Source organism: Lytechinus variegatus, chromosome 3 (genome assembly GCF_018143015.1).
Source record: "Lytechinus variegatus isolate NC3 chromosome 3, Lvar_3.0, whole genome shotgun sequence".
Lineage (NCBI taxonomy): Eukaryota > Metazoa > Echinodermata > Echinoidea > Temnopleuroida > Toxopneustidae > Lytechinus > Lytechinus variegatus.
In genome coordinates, this window is record NC_054742.1 from 24,113,958 (window position 1) to 24,138,203 (window position 24,246).

Genomic DNA, 24,246 nt, shown 5'->3' on the forward strand with positions numbered 1-24,246 from the left:
AAGACTTATTTTGCTGGCATGATACAACTTGTCGGCATGAGAGGGCAGTCTTGATTTTTGTCAATGTATAGTCCTTCAATTAAATTTCCTGAATGATAAATTTATAATGATTAGGAGGAAAAAATATTCTTGCTTAGGAATGAATCATTAACGGAACAATTGTCAAATTAGATTATTAGTGCAAACATGCTTCTGTACTGCATACATGAGTGATAATGACATGTATTATTCCAATTTGTACACCTAGTTACATTTTTAATATATTTTGTTCTCCTTACAATGCAGCTATCAGCAAGGATAGTGGAGATGACTCGCGATGCAATCTCATCGATGATGCCCCAACCAAGTCCCCAAACAGAGCTCCTGCGGTGGAAAAATGGCGGAAGCTCTCCGAGGGAAAGGGTATTATCAGCCGGGCCCGCAAGGAGTCCGGAGCACCACTCACAAACAGTACCAAAGATCTAAGAGGAAGAGGAGGGGATAGTAATGGGAACAGTGCTGAGGAGATGGATGAGGATGATGACGAGGAGGACGATTGCGATGACGATAACTATGATGATGACGATGATGGGGATAGTAGTGAAGGTAATTATGAGAGTGTCAGTAGGAAGCTCTGTCACAACCAATGCATGCAACAAATCAATATAAAGCACTTTATATGGGATTTACTTGAAGGAACGGGAATAGGTTGCACCTTTCTTGTGGGGTCAACGCTTATTTCAATATAATCATTTACTTATGCACTCATGGGGTTAGTTCACTCGACTATCTATCCGGCAGCACACTTCTGCAAAAGAATGACCTTTAGTGATCAGTCACCTAAATAGAGATACATACATGTAAGATTAATTTATCTACTCTTATTGAAAGATTTTTAAAAAATCTTTTACAGATATATATCTTATAGGCACTTATGACTTTAAATCAATTTGAAGCAAGGATTTTTTTTGGATATATCAGTTACTCTAAATATACCTGGAAAACTTTCTTATAACTCTTCTGGCAATTCAAACTTCTCTGAAAAATCATTGCTTGCAGAATATTAGATTATAAGAATAGACATGCTTGTGCCGAAGAATCCTTGTGAAAATTGTTTGACTTTCCATGCTTTTAAGAAAAAATGTGAGACACATGAAAATGTGTGAAGCTTAAAGTTCTGCTGCATTATCCAGTTTGAATTTATTTAAAAGACACCTTATAAAACTTTTCAAACTAACCATGCTGATTTCAACTGAATTAACTTGACAATAAATTTTGCATTGCTAGCTACCTTATTGTTTCCCAATTTGCATGTGCATTTGAAGAATGAGCAGTTGAGCACCATGTTACTTTTTTTTTATTTTAGAAATCAATATTTTGAAGAATGCCTCCTGTTTCTGTTTGAAATTTCTCTCCCCATTGGGAAGTCAGCATTTTATTTACAAGTATCATGTTTTAATTCATAGGTCTGTATGAAGAGAAACATTTGTATGTAAGTGAAATGAGAAGAGAGAGATGAAAATTGAGGCAAGCAGGCAAGAGATGGGGGTGGGATAGGGTAAAGAAAGGAGGAGAGGAGAGGATTGACAAGCTAAATATCATGAATGTGTAGTAATTGTTCTATGTAAATAGTCTGTTGTTATCCATCACCCTTAGTTGACTGGGCAGTCATTCAACTTGAAGTTTAGATAGAGATGAAGAGCTCCCTCTGTAAATGCTGATATAAACAACGTATTTCCCTCTCTTATCTGGTTTCACCCACACTACCCTCTTAATGTTATATTAGTATAAAAAGAAGAGCTCCATCTTGTGGTAACAATCGTAACAACCATCTGGCAAGACCCAATCTAATTTTTTGAAGTGATACTTGATACTGAAACACTTTTCTCTCATTCAAAATAGCATACTCTTCAAATAAGGAAATTATCTGCCTAATGTTCCAAAAAGTTTTTACCAATAAATAACAAAATAAGTATAGCAGGTTGTATGATTGTCAAGATCCAATATATATGTAGGGGAAGGCGGGGTAAGTTGAGCATAGGGGCAAGTTGAGCCACCAGCCCCAGGCCAATAATGAATGAGTCAGACATTGTGGTGGTGTCATGTATTGATGACCCATAGCATAACCCCTAACCCCACCACATTGTTTCCAACTTTGAAACAAAAAGTAGTTTTTTAGAGGGAAAATATGAATTTCAGCCAAAAAAGTAAAAAAAGAGTGTGAAATAGATAAGTGCTTTATAAACACACACGTCTTTAAACATAATAAAGACATGATAACAACATTATCAGTCCAGGTATGGATCTTCATTCTTATCATAGTCTTTTATATGATGGATGCATAATGAATGTGTGGATACAAAATTATCGCACTAAGTTCGGACTGGGGTAAGTTGAGCCAAACAGCATGGGGCAAGTTGAGCCATGGTAATTCCTATGGTAATGTATCTTAAAAAACAAATAAACCATAAAAATTGATTGAAAAGCAGGCTGAAAGGAGCAAATTTACATAACTGCTCTTTTCCTTTTACAGGATGTTAGTATTTAGAGAGATTTAGCAAGTGAAAAGACTTTAAACAAAAAATTGACATGCTGGTTCTCCCCCATACATTTTGTACATAGTTTTTGTGGCTCAACTTACCCCAGAAGGTGGCTCAAACTTACCCCATATATGGGGCAAGTTGAGCCATTTGACATCGTTTTTTTCAAAGGTCACGATGACTTTCAGTGTGGGTATAGAAAGTTTTATATAGGTGGAAAACATTTCAGAAGAATTAAATTTCAAGGCAAGGTACTTATTTCAACAAGATTATTAATCATATCAATTCTAACATGCAAAAAGCAAAAACTGTCACAACTTACCCCGCCTTCCCCTACATGTATAAGTGAAGAAATGAAGCAACTGAGCTTACTCAATTTTTTTTTCTAATTGAAATAAAAGAATATGATGAACACTGATTAAATTTTGTGAAAATTTGTGATGAAAAGTAACCTTCCTTGCCTCACCGATTGCACTTGATCATGTATATTACTAGATTTCAGCTTATTTTGTTACCTTTGTAGTTTCCCATTTGCAACTACAGTTGACCCTGTAACATGATTGTGGTTAAAACTTTGCTCAATTTAGGAAAAATATGCACTAGGTATGTTCCATTTTGTACATCATCTTAATCTCGTCTGCACACTGTACATGTCATAACAAATACAAAAAATGTTTGGTCGATGATGCCCATACTTTTTACTGAAAAATCATTAAAATTTTAATTTTCAAAGATAAAAAGAATATTATTTTATGATTCCTTCTAAAATAAGATAATCCACTACAAAGGATATCCTTAAATCAATTCACCAACTGAAAACAGCTGAAATATTTAGATGAACCTTTGAATGTATATCCCTATTAATACTTTCCTATGTGCATTACTTTTGACTGTCGGTAGACTTGAGTAATAAAAAAAAAATTTTGGTGATCTGCCAAAATCTTACTTTTTTTATATTTCAGTAGTTTGACCAAAACTGAATTAAGTTATCTTTAAGTATATATTGAATCATTTATTTGCATATTATAATTATTTTATTATTTGATCAATAGATATTGAAAATTGCTTTATGTTAATTTCCAATGATGATGGGATTCACACGCTCACATTTTGCATCATTCGAATGATCATTTGAGTGATGCTTCCCTCGAATGATGCAGTTTGAGCGTGTGAATGCAAAATAGCTTAATTTGAAATGCGCAATTCAAATGATGGTATCGAGATGTTTTCCAGTGACGATATACCAGAATGATAGAGCGAAACAGCCAAGTGAATGCTTTGACCTCCAAAACATAATTCTGGGGGCGGAGCTTACAGTGACCTTTCAACCAGTTCTGTAGAAAGACCCACTTTTCTGCTCTGTGTTGGCAAATTTTAGCGATGCATGAGTGATTGACGGGGTACCAAAAAGAAGCCACACCCCTTCTTATCATTGCGAAGCGTAAAGCTGCAGAATTCTCGAATCCTCCTGAGCCGTGTGAACGGAAGATGATTCTAGCGTCATTACAATTTGGCATTGCAATTAAGCATTCAAATGATGGAAAATGAGAGCGTGTGAAACCCCTATTACAATCTTGACAGTTTGCACTATCTCACAGAATCCTATGTCTGGGTACAGTGATACTTCACCCCCTTTTGAGTTTCAGGAAATGATTAATGGTGTGTGATTAAGAGAAGAGGCAGGTGTCACTCACTCGAGATCAGTGATTTGTTTGATTCAAAATTCATTTGTGATTTATCTTATGAACTTTACAGCTTTGCCAGGCAAAGAGTGTGAGGAAAGTGGAAGGGGTATTTGCTTAATGTTTGAGCTGTGTCAACTTTGTATAGTGATTTTGTTCAAATTTCTTAATTTTTTTTTATACTTTATGTTCACTCTTTACTTTGCTTTAATATACCAATGTTCTTTTAAACTGATTTAGTTTAGAGTTATTTGGTAGCTCCAGCAATATGCTTCCATCGGAATTTAATATATATCCTTAATTCCCAGAGAGGGGGAGGTGGAAGAAGTGGGGGGGGGGAGATACCATGACAAAACTAGATGCAATACCACTATGCATCTTGTCATATAAAAATACTTCATACATATAGTTATTCCAGTTGAATTAAAAGATATCATGCAGGAATTACATCTGATGAAAAGTAAAAAAGTTAAAGGTCAAGTCCACTCCAGAAAAATGTTGATTTGAATAAATAGAGAAAAATCAAACTCGCATCACCCTGAAAATTTCATCAAAATCGGATGTAGAATAAGAAAGTTATGGCATTTTGAAGTTTCGCTTGTTTTTCATTTCACAAAACAGTTATACTCAGTGACATGCAAATGAGTCAGTCGATTTCCATCACTCACTATTTCTTTTGTTTTTTATTGTTTGAATTATACAATATTTCAATTTTTACAAATTTGAAAATAAGTACCAACTTGACTGAACTATGAAATGTTAAAAAAATGGTAATACATGTATGACACGTTCAAGGAGGAATACAACTTTGTTTCATAGGAGAACAAGGAGAAAATTGAAATATTTTATATTTCATATAATAAATACAAAATAAATAGTGAGTGAGAGATGTCATCAGACATCAGTCCCCTCATTTGCATACTGACAAGGATGTGAATATAACTTTTTTTTTAGATTAAGCAAAACTTTGAAATGTTGTAACTTTCTTATTTTACATCAGATTGAGATGAAATTTTCAGTGTTCTGCTTGTTGGATTTTTCTCTTTTTATTAAAATAAATTTGTTGTTGGGTTGGACTTGTCCTTTAAACAGATGAACCATGGGGGGGGGGTTGATGAATTCATTTGTATCATGCGGTGAACAGTGGGGGACTGTGCCAACAGGCAGTGCATGGACCATATGTTGTGGAGTATGTTTTTAACTTATGGAATATAATGATTGATAGAGGTGATGATCATGCTGAAACTATTTTGATGATTCATACCAGATTACATATTCATGTATATCACTCTCTTTGCACCAGGCTTTAAAAAAAGTTACAATTTAGTGTAAATCTTTTTCATACCAAGTCCTGAAGATTTATTATGCAAGCAATTGCTTTAGAAATTCAACTATTTATCAAATTAGTGTTGAAGGATTGTATATCACGATTTTAAGTTACCAGCTCTCATTACAGTGAGAAGTGTTTAAAAGACTATTATTATTATATTCAAAGTTTATGAAAACAAAAGCTGTCCTGGATTCCTTGAACGTATAGTTATATTGTCAAAGATCAAACATTTTGATTACCACACAAAATGTATTAAAACTTCCTCTTAAATGTTCTGTTTCTGCACTTCACAATATGTACAGCTACATTCATGAACTACAATGTTTTAGATTAACATGCTGTATTTTCTATGAACAAGAATGAAAATGTAGAACACTAGAATGTAATCAGTAACTGATTGTAATAGTGTAATATTGAGTTTAATATATTTTACATCATTATTGCCTGAACGGTTGAAGGGTTGATCAAATAGCCTTATGGAACTTTCATGATAAGATTGGTTGGTTTTGTGACTCCTTTTTGAAATTGCCCAATAACTTTTTATCAAAAGCATCAGATAGAGGTGTTTGTAAGATAAATATGATATAGGCCTACATATTTATGCATGTACTAATATTCCAAAAAACTATTTTGATAGGGTATCAAACACTCTTCATCTCTAAAAATCAACAATTGAATGAACAGGAAGTCTGTGTTAAAAAATGGATAAAGACAAACTATAGATAGATATATAGTAAAGTAAAGGATAGATAAATAAGACAAAATTGGGAAACTTTAAAAGGAAAAAATATGAAAAAAAAAGATAATAAGAGAAATAATGAGATTGAGAATGAGAAAGAAAAGGATATATCTTGGAGGAAGGTAGACATGGGGAGTCTGAGCCTAATAAATAATGCAGTTACCATGATTACACTTAAAAGAAACGTTCACCCTGACAAAATTGTTGCTGTAAAAATATCACAACAAAATTAAAGAAAATAATGTTGAAAGTTTGAGGAAAATCCATTGAAGATTAAGAAAGTTATTAGAATTTCAATTTTTTTGTTTATTTGTGATGTCATATCTGAGCAGTTTCTTTCAGTGTAAAATGATTTGTTTGATATACTGAAGGTACAGTGATTATATTTTTTTTGTATATTACATTTCATTGATTTTTACTACATGATATACATAGGGGAGCTGCTCACAAATCAAACAATTGAATTTCTAATAATATTTTTATGCATTTCCTTTAACCTTTACCCATATTTTAAAAATCATTTTCAGCTATTTTTAGAGTAAACTTGTTTTTCAGTGTGAACTGCACCTTTAATTTGTTATAACCAAATGAATAGTTGAGGGAGGGGGGGTGACAGTAACATGATTTTGAACTTCCTTCTAAGGCATTACATAGATGTAAATGAAGTTATGTATATCATTTCAGTGTAGACATACTATCCATGATTCGTATTCTCCCTTAGATAACCAACGATCATTATGAAACCACAAGTGAAACCACATATCTCATCTCATCATTGTTACTTGATTAATCCATCATTTTAATGACCAGGAATCACAGTTCTACATGACAATAAGTATCCATCCATATCTCTCAACAACACTAGTATACAATCAGTAGTCTGTACAGAATGGTTGTTGGTCTGGAGATTGTGCTGATATATAGGTAAAGTAAAGTATAGCTTTGAACCACTCCATAATGTTGATATTCATCTTTAATCATAATGAGGTCAATGTTATTAAATCATCAAAGATATTTTTCAAGCACAGGATGTATATGTAGCCACTTGCCATGTGTAGCTGACATTGGTATTTTTCATACCATATTGAAGGTGCATTTTAGTGTATCATTTGCTATCAGTATGCAGTATCAATGTTTATTGCACAATGTATTTTGAAAATGTTTGGTTAATAAATATAAACATGGTTAGGTCCATGATATCATGGACCCTAAATAAGCTGTCTTCAGAAGGGGGAGGATGACTCTTTTACAGGCAAGGCTACACCTCTTTTTAATTTAAAAAAAGCCATCAGCAGCATATTTTCACATTGCACAAAAGCTTAAATGGTTGAAGGTTGTATATGATGAGTATTTCAAGAAAAATGACTTCAGATTATCAGTGTACTAAAAGCTGCTTAATATATGTAAGAAAAAGCTTGCAGAGTCATTTCATTGAATTGCCAATGCTCTCTTTCTTTTATATGTTTTTATATTTTCTTTCAAAATTCATTGGAAAATTCTTGCTTTTATTACTTTTGTTATGTTTTGCATGGCTATTGCATGTGTATTCTGTCTTTATTTTCCCCTATCCTGTTATGCATGCATCTTTAAAGATACCCCAAACTTGCATGGTGATGAGCTGGATGATGTATTCTGGGATGAAAAAAGTGAGTTTGGGTTTCTAGATGATAATGATGAGGAAGAAGATCGAGATGAAGAAGATGGAGAAATTCAAGGTATAAATCTTGGTGGTAAGTTTTGTTTTGAAATGGTTCATGGGATATGTATTAACGCAGAATGCTCAGATTCCCATCTCTTATTTACTTTCATGACTGTCGCTCACCAAAAACTGTGAATTAGTAGCTTGACATGATATGAAAATTAACACTGATTAACATCATTCATTGCTATACTTTATTGGATCATCTGTATGTGGTATAACTATTTGTGAGTGAGTTGTATGTTTCAGTAACTATGTACTTGCTATAATATTTTATGTTGCACAAAACATTTTTGTGAAGTTCTCAGTAATTCTTGTATGTAGCAGTGAAGTATAATACCCATGGGGTTCTTGTTCTGAAAGACCCATCTTCCATTAATGTCTCCTCCTCTTTCATGACAAAATTTGATAATGATTTCACATAATTTTCTATAGCTATTTTGTGTTGATTGGTACACATAAGAAAAAGTTTTGTTATATGATGTTCTTAGATAATGCAATGTACAAATATTGTGAAAGAAGAATTAAATGAACCATTAACCATGAACCACTGAAAAATTACATTCTGAAGAGGCAACTTTCTCACTGAAATATTTTGTTGTACAGCGCGTCCCAAAAAAAACTATACACTTTTGAAATGGCCGCCAAATAAAAAGTCTAGCACTTTGGGGAAAAAGACTCTCATATATGGAAAGCCAATGAAGTCAACTTTCAAATGACACCAAAAAGTTGTAAAAATATTAATGCTTGAGCGAGCACTGCCCACTGAAACAAAGGGTATGAAAATTAGGGTGGGCTGGAATTAGCCTTCCAATTTATTTCAGTTGTTGAGAGGCAAATCATTTCGAACTTGCAAAGTTAAGGGCGTTGTGATAAACTGATGATCAGCCTTGATCAGTTTTTATAGCTTAAGCAATTTTTTTAAGTTATTAAATTGAACTTTTATGCATGAGTGAACACAAATTACACTTTTGGAGCAGCACTTCAGCTTTATCATTTGGATCTCTTTTGGGGCAGCATTTCAACTTTATCATGGCGATCTCAGCAATGTGTTCATGGGAGTCGGCCAGTCGGGAGAATAGGGGGTGAGATAGGGCTTAAGAGGGAGGAGCAGGTTGATGGAATAATGGTCAACAGAACATTCAGCCCCGTCCCCTCCCTCTTTCCACCCTCCCCACCTGTTGAGAGACTGATGGCTATTATGTACGCGTGAATTAAGTCCAGAGCAGAATGTTGGTTTAATGATTAATTCTGAATTAGGGCATCAACTTTTTCCTAGCAGTCATTCAATCAACAATTTATCAGTACATTAACTCATTCAATGTGCAATGTGATCAATAAAACATTCATTTTTTTCCAATAAATTATTTCATTAATCACCATAATCATTAAATTTTTTTGGTAATCATTCAAACTGACCATGAGCCACTGGTCACTTGGCAGTTAAGTTTTGAAAAGGCTTCAATCCAGGAGATGAGACAGAGAGAGAGAGGGGGGGGGGGGGCTGGAAAATGGAGGTGAAGAGGGGAGGGTACCTATGACTTTTAATTTGTAAAAGGACAAAATGAAGAGGAATACCCTTTTAACCAAGTCTTAGCATACCTCGCCCTCTTTCTTGTAACAGGTACATGTACCATCACATTACTCTGACTCTCATGAACACACTTCTGATGTCCACAAGATGAATATGCTACACTAAAATTGCAATTCCTGTTCACTCATGCAGTACATTTCAATTGAGAAATTCATGAAATTTGCCTATTAAAACCAAAACTTATCTCACTCATGAATAGCAGAACACCCTTAGGTTTGTAAGTTCCAAAGGACTAACCTCTCAAAAAACTGTATGGCTAATTCCTGCCCAGCCTAGCCAAGTTTAGTCTCTCAGGAGGAGAGAAGCGGGGGGAGGGGGTAGAGATGGAGGGAGGGGTTGCTAAATGTTCTGTTGACCTTAAGCCCATCAACTTACTTCACCTACCTAAGTCATATTACCCCCTCTTCTCCTGACTGTCATGAACACATTGTTAAGATCCACATGATCCACATGATAAAGCTGCACTAAAAATTGCAATTCATGATCACTCATGCATTAAATTTCAATTTAATAACGTATGAAATTTTCACAAACAACAAACTGATAACATCTGATCTTTAACTCACCAAATAACCTTCAACTTTGCCAGTACCAAACAAAAAATCTGAAAGAAATTGGAAGGCTAATTCCAGCCCACCCTAATTTGCATACCCTCTGTTTCAGTGGGCAGTGCTCGCTCAAGCATGAATAATTTTCCAACTTTTTGGTGTCATTTGAAAGTTGACTTTATTGGCTTTCCATATCTATAAGTCTTTTCCCCCAAAGTGCTACATTTCTTATTTGGCAGCCATTTCAAAAGTGTATAGTTTTTTTTGGGACGCGCTGTATGTTCATGTTATTTATTTCCACTCTAATTTAGAGAGGTCTTTTAAGATTAAATGTGGTTCTTGATTTCTATATCTGCAATATAAATGAACACTTTGACCTAAAATTATTTGAATTCATAAGCATCAGAGGGAAAGTTAACCATAATGTAAAGTTGATATTATTCAGTGCAGAGCAATGAAAGTAACTTAATAATGAAGATTTTGGTCAAAAATTTATGAAATAGTTATAGATTTTTAAAAATTCAAGTAGCCCTCCCATAATGTTTACCCATTACTTTGCTATAAGCGTAGTTCTTTTTTTTAAACATTAATAGATTGTATTAGTTCTTCCACCTATCCAAGCACTTTGAAACATTTGTATAAAGTGCCGTATAAATGTAATTGTTGTTATTATTGTTATCACTATATTAATATACTCCTTATTTTATCCCATCCACTCTGAGAAAAATAAGTGCAGTAAAAAATGACATGCATGTGATGCCACAAATCAAAACTTTAAAAGTTTGTAACTTTGTTATTCCTGGATGGATTTATGTTAAACCTGAGACATTTTACACATTTATTGAAACCAACCTGATGACAGGCAAACTTCCTTTCTAAGTCCTAGAAGAAATAAGATGGTTGTTCTATTGTACACTGTCTATGTATTTTGCTTCAGCATTCACTTGACTAATAACAGACTTGATGTTTGTCTTCATCAGATTTTTCCAGAGATAGGTGTTTTCTCCCTTTAAGTTTAATTTGTATCTCACTGGTGGATCTAGTTTTTCCTTCCCCATATACCCTCGCCACTGAGAAAAGGCCAATCACATGATCTATATTCAGCCACACTGACGTTTTTCCTCCCTCCCTGTTCCTAATTATAGACTCTTTACCAAAAATTGTCCCTATGAAGCTCTAAAAGTAAATGCATATTAAGCACCTTGTCAATCTGCAAAATGATAATGACCTGTGCGCTTGTCTAGACATGAAATTGTATGAAAAAAAAGTTTAAAACTCTCATGATGTGGGAAACATGAGTGATTGAGTGAGGAGTTGAATGTCAAGAAAGTAATGAGGGATTAAGTGTAGACCAAACTTGAAGGCAATTTTTCTTCTCATCCCCCTTTAAACAACCATTGTTTTCTGATTGGAGTTATGGGGTTTTTGTCTCACCTGCGAAGCAAAGTGAGACTATAGGCGCCGCTTTTCCGACGGCGGCGGCGTCAACATCAAATCTTAACCTGAGGTTAAGTTTTTGAAATGACATCATAACTTAGAAAGTATATGGACCTAGTTAATAAAACTTGGCCATAAAGCCCATAAGGTTAATCAAGTATTACTGAACATCCTATTAGAGTTTTATGTCACATGACCAAGGTCAAAGGTCATTTAGGGTCAATGAACTTAGATCATGTTGGAGGATTCAACATCGAATACTTAACCTGCAGTTAAGTTTTTGAAATGTCATCATAATTTAAAAAAATATATGGACCTAGTTCATGAAACTTGGACATAAGGTTAATCAAGTATCACTGAACATCCTGCATGAGTTTCACATCACATGACCAAGGTCAAAGGTCATTTAGGGTCAATGAACTTTGGCCGAATTGGGGATATCTGTTGAATTCCCATCATAACTTTGAAAGTTTATGGATCTGATTCATGAAACTTGGACATAATAGTAATCAAGCATCACTGAACATTTTGTGCAAGTTTCAGGTCTCATGATTAAGGTCAAAGGTCATTTAGGGTCAATGAACTTTGGCCGAATCGGGGGTATCTGTTAAATTACCATCATAACTTTGAAAAGTTTATTGGTCTAGTTCATTAAACTTGGACATTAGAGTAATCAAGTATCACTGAACATCCTGTGCGCGTTTCAGGTCACATGACCAAGGTCAAAGGTCAATGAACTTTGGCCGAATTGGGTGTATCTGTTGAATTACCATCATAACTTTAAAAGTTTATGGATCTGATTCATGAAACTTGTACATAAGAGTAATCAAGTATCACTGAACATCCTGTTCGAGTTTCAGGTCACATGATCAAGGTCATGTAAGGTCAATGAACTTTGGCCATGTTGGGGTTTTTTGTTGAATAACCATCATATCTCTGTAAGTTTATTGGTCTAGTTCATAAAAAGTGGACATACAGTAAGAGTAACCATGTATCACTGAACATCTTGTGTGAGTTAGAGTAGTATTCAAAGTCAGCACTGCTGCTATATTGAACTGCGTGATGCAGGTGAGACGGCTAGAGGCATTCCACTTGTTACAAATTCATCTTGCTCAGCTTAGATTGATTTTAGTGGTGATCTTATTTACCTTATTGCTAATACCCCTTTCATAAACCCAATTAAAATGAATTAGGCGGCTAATAGCAGCATAATTTGGACGTAAAATTGGAGGAGGACAAGAGTTATCCGCATTACTCTGATGCTGTTATTATCTGCATAATAGCGGCATCGGGATAAGATTTTGAGTTTATGAACGCATTTCCAAATAATGCGGATAATTGCCATGGTGCGGTCACAAGGTCACCCTTTTCCAACACAACCGCATCGGAGGGGGCGTGTCCAGTTGTCATGGCGATTATCCGTCTTTTTCAGGACGGGCGCTCGTAAAAATTATGCGGCTTATTTTGGAGTTTATGAACGCAATTTTTATTGAATTATCCGCATTACTCATAGGCGGCTAATTGGAGGATAGGTTTATGAAAAGGGTATCAGAAAACATGAACACTCGTAAGCAAGCAACCGGAGGACTAATGGCTTAAGATCCTCTCTGAGGGACCTGTTAATGAGGATTAAAGCCTTACCAAAGGGCACTAGCGCACCTAGTGGTAATCGAACCCTGGTCACCAGAATCCGAAACCTCGCTCTACCAACTAAGCTAATTGCATCTCCTTTATTTTAGTTCAATGAGAGGATGTATTGATATTCAGAATCATTTTCTTGTTTATCGTACAACATTAACTTAAAGTTGATTGAAAGTGAAATTTTTTCATATCATCCCATATGTTTGTCTGTGAAATATTTTTATATTACTCCAGAGGATAGAATAAGGAAAAAGGAATATAGAATGTCAATAATTAGAACTTTTAAGTAATGTTGCTCTGCAAATATTTTAAAATACATATTTTTTAGGGATATTTAAACCCCTTTGATATTGACTTGAGATTATGCTGCCAATTGTATAGGCCTACATTCAATGCCATGTATGTTTACAGTCTAAATTGTATGTATTTCAAGCAGAAACAAGAATGCAATATTGTTTAACAAATGTCATTAAAACTTTCTTGTATTATTTTTAAACAGAAACTAAGGTACATGTAAATATAATAATAATGAGGTTCTTATATAGCATATTTCAGACCTGCATGGACTGTCAATGCACGTTTACAGAAATAAAATCATACAATATAAGAAATTACTTACATTAAAACTTAAGCAAATTTAATAACGCTTAAACAACATCAGCATTAATCTATTAATATAAATAAGAATAGGTCCAACTGAATGCTTCATATAATCTCAAAGATAGTGGGTCTAAATCCTAGCAGATGCCTTTTGCAACCTTTCTGCAGATATCCCATAAGCCTTTGCTTTTAAATCGTGAGAAAGCATCAGCAGTTTTTGATTAATGGGTTCAATGTTATAATTTTGAATTCTCCTATGTATACTTGAAGCAATGTGATGTAGACCACTATGAAAGGGTTAATTCCATACATACTGCGTAAATCATGATTAGCCCAGCAATAATGAAGGTTTTGATGGTTATTTACATAGACGTTAATGACCCTAGTTTCACTTTTGAATCAATATCTATCAACTCACAAAGAGTATATCAATATAAACTTTGATATATTTATTGAAAAGTTGAATGAAAAAACTGTCTATGAATAGCCTCTATAAGTGGTTTTTCACATGACCCATCTACAGTGTCGGTCAAAAGGATTTTTACATTGATGATGGAAAAATTCTTAAAGTTGCAAACTAATTACTTTTTAAAAACGCTTTAGCCAATTTTGTAACATTTTTATGTAGTATATTTCCTTCTTGGATGAAAAGATGGAATTATTTGGGAGAAAATATTAAACTGAACTTGAAGGATGATTAATTGTCATTGAAGGACATGTGATGTTATTCTTCCTGTGTCTGGTACCTATGGTGTTAACTTGTGCACCAGGTTTGCTTGATCCAAGTGTTTACACTCAGAGGCAAAGCCACTTGTTTACTGAAGTATAAATGAAAGTTAGCTGAAATAGGAATATATTGTTGAAAGAAAGAAAAAAAATGTCTTAGATCCTTTTTTCTTTATAAAACCTAAATTTTAGATATATGGTATTTAAACCTAAATTTTAAAGGTATGGTATTCAAACCCACCCACGACTAGATCTGTAGTCACTGGCGGCAGGAAACACCAGATTCTGAGTAAAAGGAATATTAGACCTCTCATGGCATAATCATTCTTGTGATACAGTACTACATGCATTTCCCATTCCGTTTCCTTCATACGCCAGGAAAGCATGCATGAATGATGACATCATAGACATGAAGTGCTGATTTAAAAAAAATACTTTTGCAGGATTTAAAAGTAATACCTGCTTGCAAGGGAGGTTTGATTGCCGACGAAGGGAAATAATATCAGTTCAAATACAACAGCAACTCAATATGAACATCAGCAAACATAACAGGAATGTAACAGAGACTAGTATGTTACATGAATAAAGTAAAAAGAATGTCTGGATCTTGTCTGAATTTTAAACCCTACACTGTGTTGATGAAAGGAAAGCTTAATTGTGCAATAGATTGAGTTGTATTGGATTTATGATAAAAAATCAATAATCCATTTTCTCTGCTTGTAATTGTATTCAAGCAATCCCACTGCCACGTAGGACTTTTTCTTTAACGTTACCAAGATGTTTGAAGACGTCACTTCAACTTCTACATTTTAACTCTCTTTGAGGGGAATTCCCTTCATCTCCGTCAAACGTGAAAATTATTTCTAGTCTGTCATGCATGATGGACATCAAATGGATTCTCTTGGTTGTTTGTCTGCACAGATTGAGAGGTCAGAGAAGAATAGAGAGGTGCACCTCTTTCAATCAATAGAATAACAAATTTGCGGGATTTCCCTATTGTATCTGCTGTTTATAGACATTTTATCAAGAGGAACTGGATTGTGCAATATTGGTATGAAATAGTGGTACTTTGCAGTATGCTGTGCAGTGCAACCATTCTTATTGTTAGAATGTACTATTCAAGGTTTCATTCGTCTGTAGGTTCCAATGGTACACAAATGTCTGTAATGGAGAATCATTATTTGGAGTTATAGATCACTTAGAATACAGGTGAGCTAGCTTTATTTTTGTATATTGTATAGCTGTCTTTTGATGTTGCTGCTGTCTGTAATGAACATAATTGATATTACATGTATATTGACATGATCTACCCATAGAAAGTTAACTTCTTTTGATGTCTAGTATGTTAGATTGATGGCAAAATTACACTTGCAAACTTTGGTTGTAAACTTCTTTTCATATCCTATATTTTAGTATAAAAACACTATGGGAATATAATTATATATCAATTAATTTTCTGACCTTATATTAAAATAGTAAAACAAATCTGTAGAAAATTTCATTGGAGAGGAGCAGATTACAATGATCGCCGAGGGGGGGGGGCACTCGACCATATGAGTGGGGTATGTGCCACGGGCAAGACAAAAAAAGGGGCTTATAGAAAAAATGGGGGTCCTCGGAACGGGCTTCAGAACTACAAATGTCTGTGAAAACGGGGGTCCTTAGAATGGTTCGCCTGCGTGTGCAGTGCGTATTCATCCCGATGGAAAGGGCATAAGTGCATGCAGCTAGCCCGGTGGCATGGGCGCAGAGGCGATGATCGGACAGCGCACTCTGCACCAGAAATTTGCAGCTCATTGTAGCAGATCAATGCGGCAGGAACAGCCGAAAAATGTGTGAAGCTTTGGAACAGATTTCTTTCTTCTTAATAAGAAGAAAATGCCATGCCATGGAACAGAAATTTGAGCGTGACAATGGAGGTCCCTTCCACGGCGCATACCCACCACGGATTATATACTGAGTGCCCCCCCCCCAATGATCGATCTATCACCCTAAAAAAGATGAAATAGGGACATTCCCCAGAGGAAAAGTAAACAGCACTTTTTAAAAACCTTTTAAAATTCCTTCCACGGACATGCTCTTAGGCAATACATTTCTATATTTGCTCAAACAAAGTCAACAGTGCAAAGATTGATAAAGGAATATAATTTGTTATTCGTGTGATCTATAAATGTACGTCTAGTCTCTAAACTTCAAACAAAGTTTGTCCTCACCGGAGTTGAGCATTTTCACTTTAGAAATATCATGAATGCACTTCCGCAGAGGCTCCAGTATGCTATGGTTCTTGACAACAGCATTCCATATTCTTCAAAATAATATTTTCTTCTGGATATTATGCATGGATTGATATTATACAATCTTGAGAACACATTTGTAGATCTTGGTACTCAGGAAAAAGTTTTCAAAATGTTATGGCCTGGATTGGACTTGGGCCTTCACCCGACTACTAGATTTTCTCATACAAAGGGTACAGGTATGTCAACCTGTTGAAGATTCAAATGCTTTCTTTTCAAATCATGTTAAAAGAATTTATATACTGTTTGAATGTTGTAATTTCTAGTGGAATCTATTTATTGTACATTAGCAGAGACTCATATTAGCATACATCAGCTTATGAAATTATTAAGCTAACAATTCCATGCATTTGTAGTAAATCCAGATTGGCTATATGGTGACCATGCAGTCAAACTGTGGATTTGAATTTAAAACAAGAAGTTGAATTATGTTAGATTTGAAAATAAGAATGTAGGATGCAATCTAAATGTGTGCAGCAAATAATAAATCAAATCCCTGTAGTATATGGTTTGTGCCCCATATAGAAAGAGGAAACAAATTGTGTTGTTTTGTTTTTTAAGTTTTTTTTTTTGGGGGGGGAGGGGGTAAAATTTAGATGTACAAAATATGCCTATAAATGCAATATGCAGTGAACTATCAATTATAGCAATGTATCAATTGATTTTGAAAGAACTCTTTTTTGTGTGTTCAACTACCCTATGAATATACTAATTAAGCAACAATAATAAACAGTCCACTGATTTTGGTACCAGTAATATAAATATCAATAAAATGTATCTTAAATTTTACAATTTTGCAGTGATCATAAACCTACTTATAAAAAACAATAATCTAACTAATCCCAGGACATGTTTAAAATATGCCCAGCTTGTTCATTTCCAGCCATAAATAAACTGCATGACTGTGTTATCATACCTTTTGAAAAATAATGTACACATTGCAATTGTTATAAGAGTGGTTTCACTCTTCATTTAACTTCCGTATGCTAATATATTTAGAGCCCTGTTTGTATTTTAATCCTATTTGGGTTTCTTTTGTCAACATTATATGTCAGTGCATTGACCAGTCTTTGTCAAATAGTATGCCTTTTTAAAGCTGAAATTATTTCGACCTATGACACTACTACATGGCATCCTTTTGCAGTGAGCTATTGGCTATTAATAAAGATTTGACAATTCTTTACTGTTATGCCACAGGTTCAAAGTTTATTTCTTATCATTGTTATAGCACTTGATAACCGAAACAATCTTGGAATTATTGCTTATATCCTGCTCAGTATATCTATCAAGGCTTAATAACAAATTTATTTGATGATTTTGCACTAATAATTTATTAATGAAAAACAGATAAAAAGAAATATTGATAAAATACAGATAGGGGAAATACAAAATTGGCAATAGTGTTCAAATTTCCCTTTGATATGTAGTCTCGGTTTGTTTGTTGTCATTATATAACATGCCAGATATATGTTTAGATTGCTGCTTTTGTTTTCTGTATTGATCTAACTCTGTTTGATGTTCTAGTTTAGAGGGCTTGATGAAGGGTCCTAGCTAGGGACACAACTCAGAAATATAACTGGTTGTGAAATGCTTCATTTTATTTTGTGCTAGAGTTTTTGTCACATCATCTTGTGCTTTGAATTTCAGAAAAGGAATAAAACTAAGGTGAGCCCTAAGTTGTAACTATGAATGTTTTACGTGTGAAATAAGTATTGCTGAAGAACCCAATTCATCTGTAGGAATATAGGCCTATAGTTTTTTAAAAGTTTAAAAACAAACTTTAATTCTCAGACTGAGCATTATAGAAAATGCATTATAAAAAACATGGGAGTTAGTCTTTAAAAAAGTGCAGTGTCATTGTAATTTGATGTCCTACTGGAATATTTGGAAAACATAAACTTTACGATCATTAACCTTTGCAAAATATTTATGCTTTTAAAAATAAGATGTATTAATAGGTTTCAATTTTCAAAATATCAATAACACCATTCTGTGTGTAGTTTTTCCTTGATACTTTTACATTATTACATAGTATGAGTAAAGGAATTGTATTGTACTTTTAATAAAATTATAGATATGCTGTACATAGATTTTAGTAAAATACATAGCCAATGTTCTTGTAATCAAATCTGAAAGGGATCAAGGAGTAATATCGGTAAGTTTAATGATCCACATCTCTTTAGAAAACGCATCAATTAGTAAAAGTAAATCAAGCACTCTATATTGCTGCTTCATTTTCATAATACTTTGCATTTCACATTGCATGTCACTAAATCTTTTGCATGCTGCATTTGAAAATAGAATCTTGCTCCTTGCTTCGCATCATCCTGCGTAGAATCACTATTTCACTCTCTTCCAATCGACTCCATGTAATGTCCATCTCTACACAGAGTACCACTCAGAAAGCAACTTGCTTCACGAGGCAACCTACATCAAGAATGGTCACCATCACCACCACTACCAACAAAATCACCAACACCACCACTATCATACCACCCAATTAGATCACAACCATCACAACCAGCGACGCCCAACTTCACCCTCTGTGATACCACTACGTCAGAACAAGCTCCTGCAGGGCAAATGCTACAAGGAGTACAGACTCTCACGGTCCATGCCCAACCTAGCGGATGAGGGTCATTTAGTGCTTTCAATCAGCAATGCTCAAGGGCTTTTCCAGAAGGCACAGCAGAAAGTGCGAGGTGGCCGCAGAATAAGTAGTCGCAGATACAGGCGTAAGACATAACCTTCCTTCTTTGATCTTATGTTGTTTAAAGATCAGAGCCACGAATGCAGAAGGTCCATTGGACATTAAGTTCTTATGGCTCACTGTACTACTTCTTCATTACATATGCTTACACTATCTGTTCATCTTCCTTAGATATCCCCTAATTTTCTTTTCATTCCTTGATTAATCTGTCTGTACATTCTAAATTACATGGAATTTTTATAATCCAGATCACTGGTGAATGATCTAAATCTCAAATATGACTGGTCACTATGCAATTTGGGAAAAAACATTTATTCAATCATGCCACATGGTGTTCATATTCTTCATCACCTCCATAAATGATTTTGCAAACCTTAGTTCAGGTTTTATTTCGTTCCATCTAAAATGGGCTGGGAAATTTCCATTGGTAATTCAAGAAGTTTATATTATTCACCATTGCCTTATTATCACTATTAACATTATCTTACACTTTTCAGCACAGTTCGTATACTTAGCATCTTTTGTAATTTGCATCCTTTTGTGTTTTGATATTGTTCAGGTTTAGCTTATATCTGTAAATATGAATTTAATGATTAATATTGTCAAAGTGTATTATTTGATGTCATGTCCTCCATTGCTGAGTTGTTGAAATCCCTAAATGGCCTCTATAGAACTGTTAGGAGTGTAGGATTAGTCATTGACCAGTCATTGACCATTCTGCCTTACTATTGTTCAACAAGACAGATATCATCCTTCTGACAACACCCTTCATTTGAAAGATTTGTATAACCTTCACAAAAGAGTATATCAATTCTTTAAGTGTTTCAAGTAGGTGATACTTCCTATTCCCCAAAATGACTTTGATTATTCTTCCCAGAAATTGATTTAGTACATTGGTACCACAAAATTCTTTGAAGGTATTTGTGATGTTTCAAGAGGGGTACTATAATTCTATCCCTGGTTTGGGTTCTCTATGGATCAACACTTGCTTGTTTATTCAAATTGAATACTACATTTGATTAGGTGTGGACATTGTAGATAATTTACGATGTTACCATACTCTGTATTTTCATGTTGAATGATGTTTTTCTGACTGCAGGGTGCCTTTGTGAAGCATTTTTTTCCAAATCTGAACAGACTACCCTGGAGTGTGAAATAAATAAAAACAAAATAAATAAATGAATATATTGGAAGTTAAAGAAGACATTTGAAGTTGGCAAAAAATCGACTAGGTATAATTACATGGGTGATGCTAAAATATGCCTTCTTAGCAATGACAGTGCTTGTCATACACCATTTTGAAGAAATTAAATCATATAGATTAAAACAATTGACTCAAACAAAATATTAAACATAAACAATAGCACATAAATTTAGAAATGATTTGTGAGTAATAAATTACCATATATCATATGAAATAGGGTTTACTTTATTCTGAATTATTGATATTTTTTGTGTGAAATATGTTCACACTTACATGAATGAATCATAATATGATACCTAACAATATTGAATTCTTACAGTGAAATATAGCTAAAGTAATATGCTATGTTTAGATGTATTTTTTAACTTGCCCAGTTCATTACATAAATAAAGAAAACTTAATCATAGTCAAATAAATTACATTTTCATCTCAAATACAACCCCCCTCCTCCCCCACCTATGCCGCCTATTGTTCATCTCAAGTTATATTTTTGATTGATGGATTGCTTCGTAAGTAATTATACCTACTAATGTCTTCAAATGGAATTTTTATGGTCTTTATTCCTAACCATTTGTTATCCATCAAAGACTTGACTTTGTCAATGATTAGATATGGCATTGACTTCATACAGTGACAAGTTTCATATTAAATTCTTATTTTCAAGACCCAGTTTTAGGTTGCTTTAGAACTAGCACATGCCATGAGGGTATATATGCAGTTATATTGATTGGGATTGTTATAAAAGTAAAAATTTGATTAATTGAAATACGAAAGTGGCTTGAAATTGATATATAGTTGACCTAATTTTAAATGCTCTGCCATCTTACAATGAATGGAATCTTAAGAAATCTTTGAAGGATTATTTTTCAAACACATGACTGGACAACAACTTTAAGAAGTATGGGAAGCACTGATATGTTTTGACCTGCCAAGACCTAGATGTATACAGTTCATAATTTATGGTAGTTAGATATACCATGAATATTTATTCCCCAAGGAATTATGTTTTTCCGTCCATGTTTGACCAGATTCCTTATTCTATGCAATTCTCTACTTTCTTTTGAGACCCATCCTACAAAGTTTTGTTTGACAACAAGTCATTACTTCCAAGATTTCTGTCAATGTCAAGGGTATGATCGAAGTTGAATAATTATTAATATTTTATCACAAGCACTTCCTGTTTTCATGAGTGGCTGTTCCCTACCACCCCCATCATAAAATGGTGTGGTATAGTTCTGTTTTCAGCATTGACATGTTCTTGTGTGCCGCAAGGCTTTCATGCCTGAAGAATCATCGCTTCAATATTATACTCCACATGACATTAGGAAATCGCACTTCATTGTTAAGTCTTTTGTGTATAATTTCTCAGAATAAACCCCAAATGATCTAAAACATCCAAAGGTGTTCTTTATGCTATCAAAATGAATGTGGATAAAGTTCGAGGAATTGAATTAATTCTGTGATTTTTGTCTCCCCGGCAAAGCAGAAATTAGATAGGGGTTGCATTTCCGATGGCAATAGCAACTGTGGCATCATGAATATTGAAATATTAATCCAGGTTCAGTTTTTAAATGTCATCATACATTTGAAAGTATATGGATCTATTTCATGAATGGACATGAAGGTAATCAATTATCATTGATCTTCTTGCATGAGTTTCTGGTCGAATTATCAAGTTCATTGACCCTAAATGACCTTTGACCATGGTATCAATATAAAAAAGTTGGTTATGATTTCTTTTATTTGCATACTTTAAATCATCACCTTGGTTAAGTCTTTTTTTATATGGATACCATGGTCAAAGGTCATTTTGGGTCAATGAACTTGATCATTTGACAGGAAAATTATGCAAGAAGATCAAAATTACACAACACTTCGATATAATTATCAGGTGTGTCAGAAAAAGAAGAATGAAATTTCAGGTCACTAAGCAAAAGTCAAAGTTCCTTTTAGGAAGTATTTTATCATCAAATCAATGCGTTTTTGTGAATTTTTAATAATCTTGTTTTCAAAGCTATCATTGCTGCTATATTGAATCACGTAATGCAGGCGAAAATGCCAGAGGTGTTCTACTTGTTTACCCTCTTATGACTGAATTTATTTCATTTAGGTATCATTATCTGATCTAACTTCTGAATTCACTCACAAAATAACAGTTATAAGCTTTATGTTTGATATTGATTGATTTTATTTACTACAAGTTATATTTTATTTTTGGATTTACTTTACCATCTTGATTTTTCAAAAGGTTTGGTTCCTATTATATGTTGTCAGCAGTAACCATAATTTTCAGAACCCCAAAAGATAGCATAAAGATAAAGAGTGAAAGGTGTTACTGTAATTAAGTTTAGATTAGCGTTGGAATGAATTGCAGGAAAGGTGTAAAAGGAAGAGTGATAAATGTAGCACATTTCCAGCTTTGTCTGGGAAACTTAAAATAAAGAGTGGAGGAGTAATTAGATGTTTGATACTTAAAGATTGGAGGTACTTAGTGTCCCTTCCTTAGAAGGGGAAACCTATTTCCTTCCCTGATTATTAAATAATTGTCAGTCAGCAGTGGAGGTCATTTCAAGATGCTGGCTGCCGTTCGTGTGCCAAGATGGGCAAGGGGCCGGTAGTTAGGAGTAGGAAAGGGTGAAGACAACTTAGAAGTTGACTTTTGTGATGTTATGGTGCCGCCATAGCATAGTGTTTGGAGGAAGTCCCATGAGCGCTACAGGCTCATCTAGAACATCTGTGAACAGGCCTAGTCACAACAACTTGGCCCCTTGCTCATTAAAGACAAGAGTATGAGTAAGAGATGCTGCGCATGTGATTCACACTACGCAGGATCGATGTGAATCTGCTCACAAAAATCCTGTGTCAGTATTTTCTATCTCCCTCCGACAGCCTACTTTTGGGGAGTCCGCATGGAGCTGTTGTTCTGGATTTGCTAATTGCTGAAGTATATTAGATGAGTGCCAACAAGTGTTTTCATGTATGGATGTTGGCCATGAATGATGAAAGGCTATCGTGTGCCTGCAGCTAGAATGTTTTATTTTTTGTGATGCGGTGTCTGTATGACCATTGTCTCGTGTTTGGTGTGGCACCTCATCTGTCAGTCTGGATCAGGATTCAATGTCCATTATATTTGGAATCAGGTGTGGTGTAAATCTCTGCTAAATTTAGGTGATTTAGCTTGCCATCATGTCTTCGGGAAGGGCTGTTCCCAGTGTTCCCAAATTCCTGCCACCGCCCAGGCCAGTTGGTCTGCGTGGTCCATACAGCAGATCAGTGCCTTCATCAGTAGCAGCAAACTGTAAGTTCATGCTCTCTGCATACATAAATTAACATTCATTTTTGTGTATACAACTTAAAATCTTCAAAATAATTTTTGCATTATTGTATTGTGAGCAGATATATCAGGAAGGAATCACATTTCCATTGGTGGAACTGAAGAAACATTTCATGCAACAGCATTTTATTTTTTGAATATCAACTACTGACTGCAGAAAGAAATTATTTTGAACAATATTCTAGAATC

The 24,246-nt window shown here is 34.4% G+C and overlaps 1 protein-coding gene across 6 annotated transcripts in view; it reads left to right on the forward strand.

The window, feature by feature from the left end:
* The first annotated feature begins 280 nt into the window (after positions 1-280).
* LOC121410570 (FYVE, RhoGEF and PH domain-containing protein 2-like) overlaps positions 281-24,246 on the forward strand; it is a 67,122-nt gene continuing 43,156 nt past the window's right edge. The window contains exons 1-3 of one of the 6 annotated variants that reach the window (XM_041602742.1): positions 281-585; positions 7,863-8,000; positions 19,200-19,544. In XM_041602742.1, the coding sequence (XP_041458676.1) occupies positions 507-585; positions 7,863-8,000; positions 19,200-19,544 (562 nt within the window). In that variant the 5' untranslated portion in view covers positions 281-506. Of the gene's footprint in view, positions 586-7,862; positions 8,001-19,199; positions 19,545-23,395; positions 24,022-24,246 lie in introns of those variants that run through there. The other 5 variants (XM_041602743.1, XM_041602745.1, XM_041602746.1 and 2 more) reach the window with 5 other exon arrangements.